This window comes from Falco cherrug, chromosome 7 (genome assembly GCF_023634085.1).
Source record: "Falco cherrug isolate bFalChe1 chromosome 7, bFalChe1.pri, whole genome shotgun sequence".
Classification (NCBI taxonomy): domain Eukaryota; kingdom Metazoa; phylum Chordata; class Aves; order Falconiformes; family Falconidae; genus Falco; species Falco cherrug.
Window position 1 is genome coordinate 72,004,400 of NC_073703.1, and position 19,576 is coordinate 72,023,975.

Genomic DNA, 19,576 nt, shown 5'->3' on the forward strand with positions numbered 1-19,576 from the left:
CACAGAGAGCTGTGCTCTCAGAAACAATGATTCTTGGCTGCTGCTCATTTTTGCTGTTTCTTAATGGATAGACATGATGGCAACAGCTACCTTCATCCAGGGTTGAACAGGCTGGGAATACCTGGTCTGGCTGGCATCCCGTCTGCATGTGCCGGTGCTAACACGGAGCCGGTCTGCCACATCTGCTGCATGGATGTGTGCCGCTCTTCAGTGCTGTGCCTCACCTTCAGGAGAGTAATCCAGATAACACAGATAAATGTCAGATACCAAGCCACAATCCTTTGTGTGCCTTGTGGCTGCATGGCAGGAATTGGTTCTCCCTTTCTCTTCCCCTGAATTTTTATTCTTTTGCTACCAGGGACACGGTTCCCTTGGCACAGCCCCTCACACAGACTGACCTGTTGGCAGGAAACTAGCTTTTCTCCTCTAGCTTCCCGCACCTCTTATTGCCTGGGGAGATAAATATATATATATATATAGTGTCAGTTACACTTTACATAGAGTAATTTATATACTCAATCTAAGAATATTAATAATTTCTCATGTTTGACTCTTGGCCTTTTTGGACTGGTTTCCTTGTTCCTATGCACTGGCTGGGAATCTAGAAGAAAGGAGGGCTTGGAGAAACCCAGGCATAGCAAAAGATCAAGGAGGACTGAGCAGGAATCTAGAAGAAACAGAAAGGACTGGGGGAGATACAGACTGCAGGTACGGATGGGCAGTGGTAGCAGTCCTCTTTGCCATTGCAACATAAAGCAGTGATTTGAAAAGCACACAATACCATTGCTAACAAAGAGGAAAAGATCTTGCTTTAGAAATAGAAGTGAGAAAGATTCCTCCTACAGCAGGCACACAAAGTTTTCATCTTCCCACTCACACCACTGCTCCAACAGCACGCAGCCCTGTTTGCGTCCTGGCAGTTTGCATCCTGGGTTGAGTGAATCGGGAGGCTGGAAGCTGCAGGAGAGAAGTGCAGCTGCTGGGCCCCTGCTGATGGCTGCATGCCCCAGGGGACGGGTCTGAACACTGTCCTTTCCCTCCTGGCTTTGAGCCTCACGCTTTCCCTGTCTTGAGGGCAAAATGGTTTGGGAAGAGATTATTTAAAATAACTTAAAAGAAAAAAAATAAAAATTGTCAGTGTCTGCTTATTGGTTAAGTAGCTTAGACGTACTCATCCAAGGCAGCTGTAACCCAAGCAGCCAAAGTCCACTTGAGCTGGGGCTGGATTTGGCATGTTGTCTCTCCTTCACACCCACAGTACAAATAAAAGCTGCAGCTTTTTGGGGCTGGGTGGGAGGTAGGAGGTGGAAAAGCCACTGGAGTGTGGTGTGGCATTGACAGTTGATGTGCATTCCTTGAAAACCTGTGTTTCTCATCACTTCTGGGTGTAGCAGTATGACATGTCTTTGGGAGACAGGATGCAGTTTGTTAGGAGCGGGGACATTATGACAAGTATGGGATCTTTATGGGAGAGTAATGGGCTGATGGGTGACTTCTGGTTAAGGGATGGGTGAAAAGCAGTGTTATCCTGAAAACTGGGCTGGAATCTTCAGAAACTAAACCTTTGGTGGCACGAGTTACATTCAAAGGGGTCATTTAATTTGGAATGGTGTTTACTTTCAACTGGTCTTTAAATAACTTAGGGCTGTGTCCTTCTGGAGTAGAAACAGCAGAGTAAACTGAAGGGCTTAGTTAACTCTGGCAAACAGACTACACAAGTAATTTACCTTTGCTACTTGGATAACAATATTTACATTGCACTTTCCTCCAGAAGGAGGCTGTGGACATTTGTAAGTGGTGTACAAGAGTCTCCCTCATCCTCACCAAACAGCAGCTAGCTCTGTGTAAGAGACAAGGTGCTGTTTAGCACTGCAAGGCTGCAGTTTGGAACGGCTTAAGGCAAACAATACTGAATATGAAAGGGTCGTTTAAACCTGCAGAAGGTATTTATGGAATTGGAGTTTAGCTAGAGCTAGTAACATCTGTGGAGTTGTAGTTAGCGCAACTGAGCCTTCATGATTCTCAAACATCCAGGATTTTCTTTGGATGCTTCCTCTCATGGGTGCAGCATGTTTTTGAAAGTATAACTGCTGCATGGGACACTTATATCAGACCCAGAGTGATTTCTTTTCAGCTTGAACTGCATTCAGAACCAAAGTAAGTTAAGTAGGAAGAAGCAGTCTTATTTTGGAATAAGTATGCTCATATGGTGATTATATCGTTATGTCAGTTTAATTTGCAGCATTATGTAAAACTTTCTTATCAAGACAAATCCTTAAAACAAAGATTACCTGCTTCTATGAGTTCATGTATCCTTTTGATAAGTTCTAAGATAGCCCCAGGGTTCTTTCCTCGCACAGTCGCCAACATTGCTAGAGGATACTTTATAAAAAACTTGGCATAAGTGAACAAGTTTGGGGAAGGGTGATCAGGTCAGAGTATGATCTGGAGAGCTACATTTTGCCTGTGTATCCGTTGTCTGCAATTTGACTTTTTTGTATTTTTCACTTCTGTAGAAGTGTAGTGTAGAAGACAATAAAAATCTGGTATGCTAAGCACCTAAATTGTCAGATCAATATCCCTGCTGCAGAAGACAGGATTGTTTTAAAGGTGGATTTTTCAGGTGCTGAGCAGTGACTTAAACTCATTTTCAGTGAAATCAGTGCCCCCCACTGATTTTGGTGAATCCCAGTTAGGCCATTGATGAGCACTTCTGTAAGTGCAGCCCAGTCCCCAGCTGTACTTGATCTCAGCAAAAGCCCCTCATTCCTGAGCTGTTGCACACAGGTATGGAGCAGCTCCATTTTTTTTCGCCAGCCAGGGTATCATGTTCTAGTGACGGAAGACGTGAGCCTGCTGTCCTTGTTTGTGAAGCACTTTGGGATCCCTCAGCATGTAACATGAACGCCAGCAGGCTGTGGTTCTCTCCCACGCAGGTTTCAGTTCCAGAGCACAGGACTTTTCCAGTTTTTACTCTTTTTTTTTTTTTTCTTTCTTTTTTCTTTTTTCCCTTTCTGCCTTTGCGACAGAGCACTCAGCTGATTTTTGTGAGCAGCTGGTCTGTTTCCCTGCCTGCCAGCAGCCGTACCCAGCCAGCTGCACTGTGTGGCAGCCAAAGGTGGTCAGAGCAATGCCCAGCTTTGTTAAAAAGTAACGAGATTGGCAAAGAGGGGAGGGAGCTGGAAAATCCACGACCTGAAGTAGATTCTGCAGCACACTGGCAGTGGGTGCTGAGGGACCTGAGGCACCTGCAGTTGCTCCGTGTCCAACTAGAGATGCATTTTCTGTGCATCTGTTACAGTAAGACTCACCTGCTGACTCGGAGGAAGCTGTTAGTCACGAGGTGACGATGAAGTTCTCTGGGAAAGGAAGCATTGCTGACAGTGGCAAACAGCTTATGTTCATGTCTCATGGAAGCTTAAATGTGCCTAAGCACGTGTTCAGCATCTGCTGTCCGCATACTGCATGACTCAGGTACAGAGGGTCAGGTGTGGCTAGGAACAGGCTTGTGTATGCAGTATGGCTTATTTATTTATTTATTTCTTGCAGGCAGTTTTCTTGTGAATGGTAGGGCATTATATTTAAGTATTGGTCCATTCTTGGGTTTATGTGTGTACTTTTCTGATGACAATCATAGTGTCTGTTCTGTGGTTCCACCTTTGAGCACTTAGTGAGGAACAATTCAGTGTGCATGAAGTTACATGGTAGGTTGGTGGCATGTCAGGATTTCAGCTCTTGCCCAACTTAATATTTCTTTTCTTCGTATTCCAGAAAAAGGCATGGCATACAATTAAAACCATGGTTAACTTACCAGTCATCAGTCCCTTCAAGAAACGCTACTCGTGGGTGCAGCTGGCTGGGCACACAGGTGAGATGGGTATCTTCAATTTGACTGTCTCTGGAGTGGGGATGGCAGCAGTAGGGAAAACAATGTTTCAGCATTTCCCTATTTCCTTCCTTCATGTAAAAATGAAGCAGGCAACAGCACATAAATCTGTGAATTAGAACATCTTTCTTTTAGTTGTGGGGGGAGAGGGAAGGGAGAGTGATTCAGCTGGGTAATGACCCTAGGGAAGGGTCTGGCTCCTCATGTATCCTTGTAAGGTGGTATACGTAGAACGTGTGTTAGAGGGAAACAGGAGGGACTGGGGAGTTGAAGCCTTAGTCTGCCTTTCGCTGTTGGCTGTGGTATGGGATTGTCTTCCTTGACTGAGTAGTCAGTATGCTAGTTCCCTAGTGGCAAGGGTTAGTGTCCGTACCCTTGTGTACTTCAGCCCTGTCAAGGACAGTGCTCATAATACCAATGCCAAACCCCTCATCGGAATGTAAGCCCTTGGGTGGAAAACAAATCTGGTGAAAACTGCCTCGGGGATCAGGTGTTTGCATTGAGTGTTGTTGCTCACTGTGTGAGTGCAAGGAGCAGCTCAGTTGGCTAGTGCTAGCTTCATGTCTGTAGAAGTTGGTAAGTGTGCTCCTGATGTAGGCTTTGTTTCATGGCTGTGGCAGAAAAAAACCCAACAGAGAGAAGTCATCAGGTTTGCTTCTCTCTTGCTTCATTTAATTCTTATGCAGCCCTTGTTCCTAAAGAGGTAGTGTGGGGTTTATTAGTACACATGTGGGCAGGCACCTACGCTGCATCGTGCTTTAATGCAGCACCTGAACCACCTCTTTATATGCTAATGCGCTAATACAGTGCACTTTAAAGCTGTGCAGAGAAATTTATTTAGTCCTAGAAAAGGAGTAGCTGTATTTTACACAGTGGTGTTGGTGGGCCTGACTCCTATCACTCAGGGTGCTGTGATGCCCCAGTCTTATTGCAGTTTTTATCACAGCGTGTGTGGGGTTAGCTTGGTCTGTGTGGAGTGATGCACTGGTCATGTAATCATAACCCTGCTGGGGGCTTGTGTAGAAGAGGAAGGTTAAGGGGTTACTAGAAGCTGATGGAAGTGAGGCACTGCTCCAGTTTCCTTTAAATAGTTTTCTGTGGTGCTTTTAGTCCATCCTTTTTGCAGCTGTTCTTCTCTGATATGACCAGTTCTTTCTAAACTGAGACCTGGGCCATCACAACCATCACCCTTGTGCTGAGGCAGTGCCAGTTCTAGGATTTGTCAGAGAAGAACCGGTTCGCAGCAGCTGAAGGTTCCTGCCGTGATAATGTTGAGCATTATCCCTAGGATTAATGAGGCTCCTACTTTGGCACCTATTTTATGTCATGTAGATTAAAGGCTACCTCTGAATGAAACACATACTTTCCTCGGACGTTATTGGCAGGGTGCAGGACAGGGAGAGTGTCTGCACAGGAGACTCCAGACAGCTGCAATCTAATTACTTGCCAGTCTTGGCCTGTGCAGACTGTCATTTGTACTGGATACCATTCAGACATGGGGTTGTAAAAAAAAACCAATTGCACTGCAGGCTGTACCTGCGAATTAGAAGGGCTCTGGAGAAGAGGCAGTACCTGGAGGTACATGCGAGCGCAGTCACAGTGTGTGTGTGTGTGTGTGTGTGTGTGTGTGTGTAGAAAGGGCAGTGCTTGGCTTCTGGCCTGTTCGTGGCTGCTTAACGATCACTGACTGGCCGTACTGCCTCGCTAGGTACACACTCCGCAGGTATACCCTACGTGAGGATTAAGGACAAAGCCAAGACTGGCAGTGTTACGCAGCTTTAAAATAGCCTGTCAGAGGATTAATGAATTCTGGCTCGTGGCTTCCTCCTGTGCATTTTAGTAAGTATAGTAGTGTTTAATATCCTAACAAGGAGTTTAGCATGGGGAAAAAAAAAAAAGATGGCCTGGAGCAGCTGCACTCCTTAAAGCTATAAATTCTGACATGGGAATGTATCCAAATGTACTTTCACTGCCAATGGCTGTGTTTGTCCTGGGTGTTTTGTTTTTTATGGAAAGCATGTTATCTTTTCTGTTCAGGGGAAATACCAGTTAGGTATCATGAGGCTGAGGTAGATGAAGCTGGAGTGGTGGGGGAAGGTGTTTTTCTTTTTTGCAGGTCAGTCTCATCAGCATGTGTTTGATTTTCTTTTTTTAGGGAGTTTCAAGGCAGCTGATAGTGGGAAGATCCTCAAACGCTTCTCAGAGAATGAAAAGGAGTGTTTTGAGCGACTGATGAAAGACCCACTACGCTCCTGCGTCCCTTGCTTCCATGGTGTGGTGGAGAGAGATGGCGAGAGCTACATTCAGCTGGATGACCTGCTTACTGATTTTGAAGGGCCTTGTGTGATGGACTGCAAGATGGGGATCAGGTAGGGTACATGAAAGTGCTTGCTAACCCAAATGCATTTGAAGGAAGTGGGGGTAGGGTGGGGTGGGGTGCGTGGGGATGTGGTCCTGTTCTGTCTGGAGGAGTTTGGGAACATTTTTGGAGCCCTGGGATTCACTCCAGACACCCTGTTATTGGGTTGGCAGTCACCTTGAACAGCCTGGGGAGAGTAAGTCTCCCTGTTGCCTGATTGTACGTGGATTCTAGAAACTAACTGATCTATAGTCTCAAAAACTATCCACATGAAGAAATTTTCAGGGGTGATTCAAGACAGAGTTTCTTTGTGATGGCCTGATAATACATGGGAAAAAACCTCCATGATTCATTCCCTGCCAGTTCATTTAATCTTTGTGTATGCAGGGATTCAAAAAAACCCACAAAAAGTAAATTTCCCAAACGTCTGCAAATGTGAATGACTGAACAGCAGTGTGAAAGCCCATTTCCAACGCTTGAATGAGTCTTCACTGGTATTGATCTCTTCTGTAAAGAAAAAGAGTTAACCATCTGCTCAGGGCTGACCTGTGTTTTTCCCTATTGACATCTCCATGATGCTTGCACCTTGTGCTCCAGATTCACATTTTCTTCTTGTCTGTGATTAAGAGGAAAACCTCAAAAATGTTACCTAAGTGTAACGAGTAGATAAGGGGTCTGTTGAGAGCCTGGAGTAACAGTACAGGGTTGTATGAACTGTCATAGTAATCTTTTGGATGCGAGCTCAGACGCTCAAGGATTACTGTCATAAACGAGTTGTTCAGCTTACCGGAGTGCAGACCAGCCTTTTCAAGTAGATGCTAAATCGTAAATGAATTGTCAGCTAAGTCAGAGTAGAAACGTGTAGCACTGATATGTCCAGAAGAAAGAGGAGAAGGATTTGCAGCAGTATGCATTTTATTCAAAGTACGTGACATTCTGGTAATGAGTGGCAGCATCTCCTCAGCACCAGCCTGGTTTATTACACTGTGATGAAGAAAGTACACTCCAGGCACCTGACAAAGTGCAAGCTTTAAGAGTCCGGTGGAATCAGAGAACATGGATAGTGCCTTCAATGGTTACCAGATTAACTGGTTAAGTGATGACAGCAAAATGTGGGAGGTTTTCACCCTTCACCTTCCTGTTCTTGGTTACCTCTTCTGGTTTGGAACTGCCCAGGTATTCTCCTTTACTATATTTTTATTTACTGTATTTTTACTGTAAGAAGAGTGATTCTCTCTTTCACCGTGATGCATTAAGTAAAACCTCAATTGCTTTCTGAGGCCTAAAAAATCACACATGATGATGTTAGGTTTTTCTGAGGAGAGAGAAGGTGGTAAGACTTCGGCAGCCCTGTTTGCTTCTGACTTCACTGTAAGTGATCTCTCCTAACTGTCCTCTGAAAATACATTTCTGTTGCATGGCACAGTACGAATTCAGCTTTCTCCCATTCTGTTAGCAGGACATAACAGTAACATGTAACAGTAAGTAAAGGTGTAGTTAGAACAAGAAGTGAATCCTAGAACCGTAGGATTGTTTAGGTTGGAAAAGACCTTTAAGGTCATTGAGTCCAACCATTAACTGAGGGCTGCCAAGCCCACCGATAAACCATGTCCCCAAGTGCCACATCTACACGCCTTTTAAATACCTCCAGGGGTGGTGACTCAACCACCTCCCTGGGCAGCCTGTTCCAATGCTTGACAACCCTTTCGGTGAAGAACTTGTTCCTAATATTCAGCCTAAACCTCTCCAGGCACAACTTGAGGCCATTTCCTCTTGTCCTGTTGCTTGTTACTTGGGAGAAGTGAATGGCACGATTGCCGGTTCCTGCAGCTGGTTCACTAAGTGTGCCTATGCAGTCATTAGTCTGTGTCCTTTAGTTTCACCATGCACAAAACTGGGGTAATGATAACATTTACTTTCCTGGTTGATATTTCTTGAGGCCAGTTTATAAGTTGTAAAAGGAAATGTATGGGGAGTCTTTACATTTTTGCTTTTGCAGGACATACCTGGAGGAAGAGTTGACTAAGGCCCGTGAGAAACCAAAGCTGCGTAAGGACATGTACAAGAAAATGATTGAAGTGGATCCTCTTGCTCCCACAGCTGAAGAGAATGCCCAGCATGCTGTCACCAAACCCCGATACATGCAGTGGAGGGAAACCATCAGCTCTAGCGCCAATCTGGGCTTCAGGATTGAAGGGATTAAGGTAATAGTTTCACTTCTGCCTGTTCTTGGAGACTGAACTTGTTTGATTTGTTGATTAATCAAAAAGCTAGTGCGCATCAGTAGCCAGTTTTTTCCAAAGGATTAAGTGAAAATGCACTAACTGAAATTTAAAGCAGCCATTCTAATTATGACAGAGTAGTGTTGATGAAGTTAAGCATCAAATGCACATCAGCCATACTTGGTTCAACCACAGAGACACTGCAGGAAGGGCTCAAGCACATATACCGTGTAGACAGAATGAAAATGAGACTGTTTATAAGGAAGAATTCAGAACTGAAGAAATAACTGCCTCTCCCCGTGCAATTACTTTTTTTTATATCCAGGAACTATACATATTTATTCAGAGTGAATCACAGTAAAGTGTTTTTGTTCCAGTTATGTTTATTTGCAAGGTATGTTAAAAGCATTAGCGTAGATTTTCTTGGGATCAAGGAGACCCCTTTTCCTTTTAAGTACATGACAATACCCAGTATAGATGGAGTGGAATAAAGCCAAAACAACCAAAAATAAAATTTCTCCGTCAACAAAGTCCATCTGCTGTTCTTGTTGGATAAGTTTGTGCCCCTGTGTCATTCCTAGGATACTACCTTACAGCCACAGAAGAACCTTGGCCATTTTTTTCCCCTGCCCATTAATTCTTTATATTTGTTGTGCCCCATGGCAATGACAGATGCCTACCCAGAAGCCCATTAGGACCTGCTCTCAAAGTATCAGCCACCTGACTCGGTTACTTGAACGTTAACGCTTATTGGAATCCAGAAGTGCGCTTGCTGCCTGCACAGCCTGTAACAGCTAGCCTTACACTAGTTTGCTTGGGTTTAGATAGTGTACCTGGAGCAGTGGCGAGGGCTGCCCAAACCCACCTGCACCCTGGGTGAGTACTTGTCACCTGAAGCTCGTGACGGGACAGCTATGAAGAAGTTAGCATGGGTTATCCTGTGTGATTTCAGGATGTTCCCAGAGCATATAGGTTTGATTTAGGTTTGTTAGGTCATTGTAAATTATGAGATGGATTAGTTTTTCTTCCATTTCCTAGTTTAAGCACGTAGGAAGAAGAGATAAAAGAGGGTGACGCTGATGAGCAGAGGCTCTTTAAACACCCCTTTCTTCTCTGCTTCCCTGTGTTGTCTTCTCCCTTCCTCATTCACAGATTCTCCTGCTGTGATACAGGAACTAGGGCTTCCAGCTCATGCTGTGCTGGCCCCCTGTATGCTGTGCCACCCACTCCTGGCTGCTAGATACAGGCATTCTCATACAGGAACTGTCTGGGCGGTAGAGGATCTGGCTCCAGTCCAGCCAAGATGCTTCATGTCTTACCCTTTAGCCATCTAATGATGTTATCAAAATACCTATTTTATTCCTATACCACACAGGTGCTTGGATGCTCTGTGTAATGGAGTCGGAAACCCAGATGATCTCAAGACCTTTTACATATGTTCTTGGAAAGATAGGTGGTCTGTGTAGAAGATGCACAGATTTGTGTTGAGTCCTGGAGAGTGACTGAGCTAAGGGAGCACAGGGGATGCCAGTAAAACCTCCTGGCTTGTTCTTTGTGCTGTGGTTGGTTATCAGAGGTGGGTAGGAGCCGTATGGCACACAGACTGCGTGATATTTCCCAGACAGTGCTGTAACTGAGCAAAACAGGACACAAATACTTAATCGTTGATTAAGCACAGGAAATGTGTGCTGTTATGAGGGATGTCGGTGTCATTCTCTTATTTCTTTACATGGAGAAATGGTGACAGAAAGCGAGTTGTTCAAGCAGTAACAGCTAGTCAGTACACCCTATGCTGTTTCACTGTAGCTGAACTGTACGTCCAGTTCTGCGTATTTGCAGAAAAGCAAAACCATGCTGCAGAGATCCCCATTTTTAGAGGAGAGCCTGTAAGGATTAGTGGTGCCAGCTAGTGGTTGATGGGAAAAAGAGGTGGTTCTCCCCAAAAGCACTTGATAACTCCTGGAGTTACCTGCGTAGGTATGTTGGGCTTGGTCATCCAGAAATATTCCTGCCCTGGAGTAAGAAGCAGAAGCAACGGAAGTGGTATGATAGAAGCCCTTCTGTGAAGTGGCTGCCAATAAATGGGATCTGATTCACCGTACGCACTGTTGCTTCATCAGCGGGATACCTTTTCTCTTTAGGTGATCCATCTCTTTTCCTTGCCTTGCTTCCATATCTCTGAAATCACGTCAGGTTCATTTATGGGATGCGTTGCTCTTCCTCTTATCAAATATAGTTTGAACCATTGGGTTTCCTTGCGGTCAGAACCTGACACTGTCTCTTGTGGCTGCTAGATTCGGAATGCAGGTTTCCTCTCTGGAGGGGGCTGCTGAAGGCTAGGCATCACAAACATTGTCTCCACAGCACTAAGGTAATAGTTTTGCAGAGCACAGATGCATGGGGCTGAGAATCAGGAGTTCTGGCTTCCCATTGTCACTGAATCTCTGTGCAGTTTGAGAAGATACTTCTTCCTTTGGTGTACCGTTCCTTTAGCCCTCGATCAGGGATAGCCATTTTCCCAGGAGGACACCAGATTTGATTCACAAATCTTTGTGAATCCATTTAGGTCACGACCTTAACCCAGAACCCTTTAGGGGAAGTCTGCAGAGGAATCAGAGCAAGACCATGCGGGTTAAGATAGGTAGCGCTATTCTCCAGAGCCACCAAACCTGCCCTCCCGCTAGCTATGTCATGGCCACATCTGATGAGAAGTGGTGCACGTGGCCCGCCAGCCACACCGTGCAACAGGCTGCCCTGCTGTGCAGGAAGGTACGTGGAGGCCTTGACAAAGGTACGCCTTTGGAGCGAGGTGGGCAAGCGCCTCGTGGGGATCAGGTGCCTCCAGAGTTGTTGCAGGGACCTGGTCCAGAATACGAGGGATGGTGCCATTCAAAATCTGGATGTTGTTCACAGCAGGTAAAGGCAGGCAGCAGTTATTTTTCCTGCCAACCACTGCAAAGGATCAAAATCACAGAAGTGTTTCTAAACAACAGAGAAGCAAGCGACTAGTCTGTCCAGACAAAAAAGGATGAAAAGGGAACATACAGAAGCTATTCCAGACTTTGCTCTGGGATTTGGGGCACGGGGAGTCATTTTTAAGACGACCTTAATCCAGTGTAGAGGTACGAGGCGTCAGATTAAGTGCCAGCTTTCTGTGTGCTGTTGAGTATTATAACGCACCAGATCAGATGGCTCCTAACTTGCACTGCCTACCTGCTGAACTTTTTTTGCATAACTTACACATCTCATCAGGCTGACATGCCACACTTGTATCTGGCCCACAGCCTTGGAATAAAATTCTGTTTATTCTGCTGCTAGAAAATCTGGTAGGTGGGAGGCTGTTCTGCATGGCTTTGCCATTCAGTCAGTTCATTCTTTTGCATGATAAATCTGGAAATTTAGCATTATTGGGGTTTTTTTGTGTATATACTAGGAGCTGAGCTCTGCTATGGAGTAAATAGTGTTCACCTGCAGAGACCAGAGCTGAATTTACCCGGTTTTGGTGCAGTGACTTTTAACAAGTAGGAGGGAACACAGTTTGATGACCTGTTGATTTACTTTTGTAATGGAAATGAGGGATTTGGTTGGACTGATACAATGGAGAAGAATATGGTTTGATAATCCTGCAGGCTTTTAGTGGATACAGGCTACCAGCTGCAAGAATTGCTGTATTTTACATGCGTGTGCTAACAGCTCATATTTGTGATTCTTGAAGCAACAGGGATATTCTTGGAGAAATGCATATTCGTGTAGTCTATGTTGACAGATATCTCCGATTCACGTACTGCTCTTGTTTACTTGTAGCTCCACGGGTACAAACTGGTCACTACCAGCACATAGACTTGTTTCTTCAGCAGCAGGATGCTTTTGTACTGAGCCTTACTGTTAGCACAAAACCACTCTGTATTTCTCCAGGATCTAGTTGGACACAAGCATGCTCACACTGTCTTTTGCCAAAATTCACGTACCTGCTTTGTCACTGCTAGTATTGCAAATCCCAAGTTGTTCCTGCCTGCAGCTAGCTCTCCGTTCTGTGACTTCTGGGTCATGCTAATTTGCAAATGTATATTTGGGACTGAGTCTTAACCACAATCTTTGATTTCCCCATTGAAAAACCAAACCAAACACAAACAAACAAAAAGGACTAGTAAAATTGGGTTTGAAAATGGCCCCTTACTGCCCCAGCCAGGGTTAGACTACACCAGGCTGGGCAAGAGGGCAGCCGAAGAGGTCGCTGTGGTTTGCCCCGTTGAACTTTGCGCTGCTAGTACTCATGTGAGAAAACCCTCCTGCAAGCTGGTAATACTGTGAGTTGTTGTTTGTGTGGGTTTTTTTTTTTAACTGCACTTGACAGGAAATGAAGTGCCATTTAAAGGTATCCAGTCAGCTCCGGTATCTTGTCTCCTCCACTCCTTGCTTGGTTTATCTGCTCTCTTCCTGTTCAGTTGCTCACTTTCATCTGGTTAGCAAGAGCTGAGCTGCTGATGGTTCAAGAGGATTGACTGATGAGGGGAGTGATACGTGTGTGTAGTATAAATCATCTTTATCTTTGTGTGGTTTTGTGCAGAAGGCGGATGGAACATGTAACACAAACTTCAAAACTACAAAGACACAGGAGCAAGTTCTACAGGTTTTTGTGGAATTCATTGAGGGCAACACAACTATTCTGGTGAGTCTGAGCTCTTTGGGTTAACTATCTTTGACCCAATGAACTTGCTTCAGGGCCATGCTTCCTCTGGCACAAGAAAAATGAATTAAACTACCAAGGAAGAAAATGGTTTTGACTTCCAGTCCCTCTCGGCAGATGGGAGTGGACATGGGGACTAGGTGGGCTGTGGGAAGCGGCCAGCTGAGCTCCTCATGCTAGCAAGACATCAGTCAAGCTAACTTACGGCTTGCCATCAGCTTTGACCATGAATATTAGATGCCTCAGAAGGGTGGTGATGATGTCTGAGCAAGGATTGTGCTGGCAGGAAAACTTGTGATTTGGGAGTTCAGGCTGGAGGGGATAAAACCAGAGCGCAGGGGCAGGAGGTGAGGCTGGTGCTGGCTGTGCTCCTAGGCACGAGACTGGCCCCAAAGGGCCACTCCGGTGTGCTGCTCCGCGGGCATAACCGCTGCCGTGTGGCGGGTGGCATAACGTGTCTTGTCTTTGGAACTGCTCAGGGTGCCACAGTGTTTGGCTGCAGTGCCGAAGGCGTTATGAAGGCAGATTAGCCCTCCAGGAGGAGCGCGCTTGGTAACACAGGGCAGCATTAAAAATGTGTGTAAAATTTCATTGTCTTTTCACTGTGGAGAAGTGAAAGATTTTTAATTGCTTGAGATTTTTTGTCTTTATTAAAAAGAAGAGAAAAAAAAAAGAGGGATGCAGAAATTCTCAGTACATCCAAGCAGGACAGAAGTGTGCTTGGCCTGAGCCACGCAGCAGAGGAACTCCAGTCTGTTCATCTGCTATGAAAGCCTATTCAAGTGTATTTTCAGATTGACTTTCAAGTGATGAACCTGTTGTTTTGAAGCACCTCTAGCCTAAAATTAACATGATCTCTTCACTATATTAACTCTTGTAAACAGAGTATCTCTATCCATTCTTTACTTAAATGTTTATGGGTTGTTTTTTCCTTCCTCCAGAAAAAATACCTCAAGCGTCTGCAGGAAATTCATGTCATCCTTGAATCCTCAGACTTCTTCAAGCGACATGAGGTGAGCAGTGAGTGTAATACTGTGGGGTGCATTGCTGCTTGCTTTGGTCATTCAGATGTACTTTGGATTAGCCTGCTGTATTAGTAGAAGAAAACTATATATATGTTACCAACACAGATACCCTAAAGCCTCCATCACAACAATACAGAAGATTAAAACAGTTGAGGAATAATAAGTCCTTCCATCTTTATAACATCCCAGCACCTACAGGTCTCACCGCTGCAGGGAATGGTTTATTACTACCAGTTTCCTGCAGTTTCTCTAATCTTGGGGTGTTCCAGTGGGAGTCTTTACAGAGGAATGGTAGTGTGGAAGCTTGCATTTGGTACAGTAGCATTCAGTTGCAGTTTGACAACAAAGGCTTTATAATACTGGATTTACTGTAGAATTCTGCTCTGTAAGTTCTCCTTTTACGCTTTGCTGTGGAGGAGGCATCCGTAGCATTGTAAGTTCTGCTTGTTACAGCTGAAGATTTTGAGACCAGGCATTTTATTTTACCCTGTTGATTTCCTCATGTCACTAGTGGCATTTTGGTTAATCATGAGTCATGGTCTTTCTTTGAAAGTAGTCACTGGCTTTGGCTGATTTGCTCAAATTGAGACCTGCTGCCAAGTGAGCTGGAGAACTGCTCTTCTTCCTTTTGGTCTTCTGGATCCCTTTCCCCCTCTACATGCCCATTTACACGTTACTGATTGATATAACTGTCAAATGGGGCATGTAAATTGTCTGTGTGTAAGCACAGCCCAAAAGTCTGTTGGGTCACAGGTGAGAAGGTCATCTTATTGGGAAGTGTTAAGTGATAGAGGAGAGCTAAAGATGTGTATTTAACCACATCGTCTCGATCTGTCTTCCAGGTCGTTGGAAGTTCACTACTTTTTGTACATGATGGCAGTGGGAATGCCAATGTGTGGCTGATCGATTTTGGAAAGACCACCCTTCTCCCCGATGGGCAGACACTGGATCACAGGATCCCCTGGCAAGAAGGCAACAGGGAGGATGGGTACTTGTTGGGGTTGGACAATTTGATTGGCATCTTGGAAAGCATCACTGAAAGATGAGTTGAGAACGGCACAAAACTTGCAGGGCTTCTCTGTAACTTTCTGCTCTACTGGGATCACTCAGTAAGAAGGAAACCTTTAACTCCCTTCCGTACTCCTGAGGTCATTGGTGCAGAGGGAGCTGCATCCAGAACCCAGCAGTTAGTGATCAAAATGACTTTGCATTGGCCCTCTGTGAACCTAAAGAACTCCAGACTGGTCTGTATTGCACCAGCCTAACTTCAGACTGGTCCTCAGAGAACAAAGAACTCCATACTCAGGAATCACACCAGCATGAGTCAAGAGGTCTGTATGGTAAACCAGAACAATTCTGATTTCTGGAAAACAGATGGGACTCCGGATTACCTCTTAGTGAACCAGAGCAAGTGCTTGGAGATTCAGGGTAGGAATAACCATTTTTCAGGGAACTGCATAGTTTTCAAACCAGCAAGAGTGTTTTTTACCCTCTAATTCAAAGTCCCGTCCCTCCTGTGTACACTATAGGTTGGACCAACAACTTCTGCTGCATTGCGTTGCAGTGTGCACAAGGTGGAAATGGGTGATGATCACAAGAAGCCTGGAGCAAAGGGAGGCAGGAGTTTGTGGTGGCTGGATGTGGTAACTGCTACTGACTATTCCTCCTCTTCCCTGCCCTAGCCTCGATTCACTTCTATCCAAGAACAGCCTTTGCTTTTTATGTAGCCTCTCAGGAGATTACAAATACTCTAGGGAGAGAATAGCAGCCTATTGTCTCCAAAAACATTTGACTTTCAGACTGCATGGGCTGTTAGGAAAGTGCCTGGCTTGCCTGGCAAATTTGGCCGCTGACAGCTGAACTGCAGTTCTGAGAATCGGTAATGGACTCTTTTGCACACAGACCAGGGAACTAGGGGGTTTTTCCAAGGCTTGTTTATTTTTAAAGGTAAAACCCCTGTACACATGCGCACACACACGCACGCACTAGTAGCCAGCAAACAGTGTGATCTCTTAAGATCACGGTTTGACTGTCTCCTAATGCACATGACTACTTGGCCATGTTCCTGCCCAGATACGATGCTGCCACTTACTTAAGCATATAGAGTGACACAGCGATCGGAAAGGTAATGTGTCTGCATTCACAGCATTACACTAATGATGAGATAATTCCCGGGCATCCTTCCACCAGGGTGTCAGCTGTTAACTCAGGGCGGTCTGGGGGAAGGAATGTCAATACAGCACATTGCCTAGTTGCTGTCTGGAATCACAGACCATCTGTGGTTTGTGCTTCCTTTGCTGTGACCCAGGCACAGCCGCAGAAGATTCACAGTGTTTAGGTTAAAATCAAGAAAGACTGAAGTGATTTCTTGTAATGGCTTCACATACTTTCTCTGTTGGCTGCCTCTAGTCGCTTGAACAGTTCTTTAAATACTAGCCGCATAAATACTATCAGTAGTCACATGTTCACTCACATTCCAGGTTTTAACATCAATAATGTGATGATGCAATTTTCAAAATGAGGACAAGGCTTGTATTATTATTTGATTGTTAATGGCTTTTCCAACATTTAGAGCTAGTAGCACATGTTGGTCAGAAATTGCTGTCCTTTGCTGGTGTCCTGTGCTCGGGAGAGATTCTGAGAACTTTAGGATATATGAAGGTGACTCCATGCTTTGGAAAACTGTTATTTCAGTAATAATTGTGATCATGAGAAAAAAAAAAAAGACTGTAGAGTCCAGCTCTGGAATGAAATGTATCTATAACGTTTGTAATTAGAATGGAAGAGCCTGAAATCATTTCTAAAAGGAGTTACTTTCAATAACACACTACTGTACTAAGAGATCAGTCAGATTTAATGACTTTTTTCATCACCTCTAAACAAAACAGCACTATTAAAAATTCAAGATCAGTTGTGACCTAAAAATTAGATGACATAGAGTGGGTATTCTGTAGGAAGTAATGACGTGTGGGAACATTTTGTCCTAAAACAGAAGTTGTTTGAAACTGGTAATTATTTTTTGCAGTTCACTGCAAATTCAGACTTCTTTTGTGGCCTCCCAGAGTCCCTTTCAGTTTTATTTTCATTATAGTACATCATTAATGAATTTTCCACTTGGGTGTTCCAGAGGGTTTATACTATTTTTTCTTTTGAAATGACAGCAAGCCTTCAACAGAAAGCACAGATATTATCATTCCAGATGCCTCCTAATTTTTTAACTGCTATGAGATGATGAATTAATCTGCAGTGAATTTCATACAATTTTAAAAAAGCCCAACCAAACAAAACCCTCTCTTCCTCCTTTCCTGCAGCCATCAGGTAAGCCATCGGTTAGCAGTGCTTAAGGAGGATAGGAGGTCAGTAAGATCTCACGGGGGGGCTTTAATAACAATACCTTTTCTGTGAGACTGCAATTGCAAGCAGTCTCTACCATAATAAAAAATTAAATTAGAAAAGTTAGGAATGAGACTGTTAAGGTGATAGAATTCATTAGTGGTTTGCCTAATTAATCTTCAGAATTCAATTTCTTTCTTCTATTGCCACATATGTGAATCTTTTGCACCAGCGTAACATTTTTCTAGAAGAGAGATTTAGAGAGTAAAAGCTGATGATCAAATGTCAGTTGAGAGTTTGAGACAGACTTTTAGAATGTCTGGTGCACTCTAAAGGAGTGCTTGCAGCTTCAAAACCCCAGCTGCTGCTGGCACCTGGGTGGTTTGCAGTGTGTGGTCTTGGGGGAGAGCGTGGAGCGTGAGCCATTCCTCTGCAGTAGCTGAAAAGGTCGGGGGGGAAACAGCCCCACTTCTGCTATAGCGGACCCTGGTTTGGAAATTCATTCTAGCTGATGAATAGTTCTAGCACGTCAGCTTTGAAAGGGCCTTCGGCTTGCTAAGGGCCTGGGAAGGCAGAAGCCATGCTCTCCTGCCGCTGCTACGGGAAAGGAGAAGAGGCGGCGGCTCTCAGTTAGCAGCCTGCAGCCGTGCCCCGGGGCTGGGGGGCTGGGCTGGGGGCGCGGGCAGGCTGCCGCAGGGGCACTCCCAGACCTGACTCGCACCGCACGGCCTTGGGCGCCGACTTGCTGGTGTGAGGAAGCCGCGCCGCCTTCTCTTGCTGTGGCCCGAGCCACCTTGAATAAGCTTCTGCTTACCAGAGTGTCGGTGACGCCTTTGCACAGGCATGTGACACAGAGCTGATGCATGCTCACCAAGGTACTTGTTCACATACAAGTAATGCACGCTTGGTAATGCCTCTGCTGGCATACTCCCTCGCTCCAGAGACACTGAGAGCACGTGTTGCCACAGTGTGGTGAGATATGCTGGCCCAGAGGCGTTTGGTGCTGAACAGCTAACCTCGGACTTAGGCACCAAGGTCTTTAAACTCACTAGATGCAGCGATGCTTACTGCTGTAGCTGCTGCGTTTCTGTGAGAGTCTAGCAGTAGGACTCCTCTCCTTCAGCCTTGTCAGTAACTTGGTTTTTTGGCCTTGACAGCTATCCTAGGCCTCAGTTTCATTCCCATTTTACAGACGGGAGTAGTACCTACTTACCTCACAGGAACGATGTGAGGCTCTCCTTCATTATCGATTGCAAGATGCGGTGAGATTCTTTGGAGGAGGTGCACCATGCATAAAGAGATACATCAGCTAAGTTTAAAATGATGGGTTTGGGGGCCTCACAAGGATATAAATTCACATGACATTTAACCAAAGTGGTAAAAATTTTAGAAGGGGGGGTTCACTTAACATCTGATCCAGTTCTTACAATAGGGAAAGATTTCAGTGGGAGTTGGACCAAACCCTTAAGTATCTCAGAGGGCTCTTGCTTCCTTTTTTTTTTTTTTTTATTGCTATTGTTATTATTTGTTATTCTTAAGGTACTGAGATCAAATGGCCTGTATCATCCACTTGCATCCGTTCTGAACACTACAATGCAATGCTGACCATGGTCACTTTTGACATTGACTGTATTGGTTGAGTGTTTGTTACTCTGAAGTGTGTATGCTACTAAATAAATGAGACTGAAGGAAAAAAAAAAAAAAAAAGACATCCACCGTGATTTGGTCATAGGGCAGTAGCATCTTTTCTTCAGTAATTTCCTTAGGGAAGAGACAAAACCTATTTATTTGAGTGTTTCTTGTGTTTTTAGTCTTTAGTATCTAATTATTTCCTAAACCAAACCCAGTTCTAATACATGTAGAAGCTAACGTTGGAACTTGGTTCCGAAACCTATTAGTACGTTTGCCTTAGAACCCAATCCACACAGAGCTTGACGGCTTCCTTTGAGGTAAACTCTGTCTCAAAAATTTCCATTCATAGCCTCATAGCCTACCATATATAAAAAAATGGTGCATCAGAAGGCATCTGGCAGAGCAGTGTGGTGCTGTGAGGCAGCAGGGAAG

The 19,576-nt window shown here is 44.7% G+C and overlaps 1 protein-coding gene across 1 annotated transcript in view; it reads left to right on the forward strand.

Annotated features, from left to right (window-relative positions):
* Window positions 1–19,191, forward strand: part of ITPKA (inositol-trisphosphate 3-kinase A) — a 40,564-nt gene extending 21,373 nt beyond the window's left edge. The window contains 6 exon segments of the mRNA XM_055715731.1: window positions 3,772–3,868; window positions 6,042–6,255; window positions 8,245–8,449; window positions 13,035–13,136; window positions 14,096–14,167; window positions 15,022–19,191. Coding sequence (XP_055571706.1) covers window positions 3,772–3,868; window positions 6,042–6,255; window positions 8,245–8,449; window positions 13,035–13,136; window positions 14,096–14,167; window positions 15,022–15,225 — 894 coding nt within the window. The 3' untranslated portion in view covers window positions 15,226–19,191.
* The last annotated feature ends 385 nt before the right edge of the window (window positions 19,192–19,576 follow it).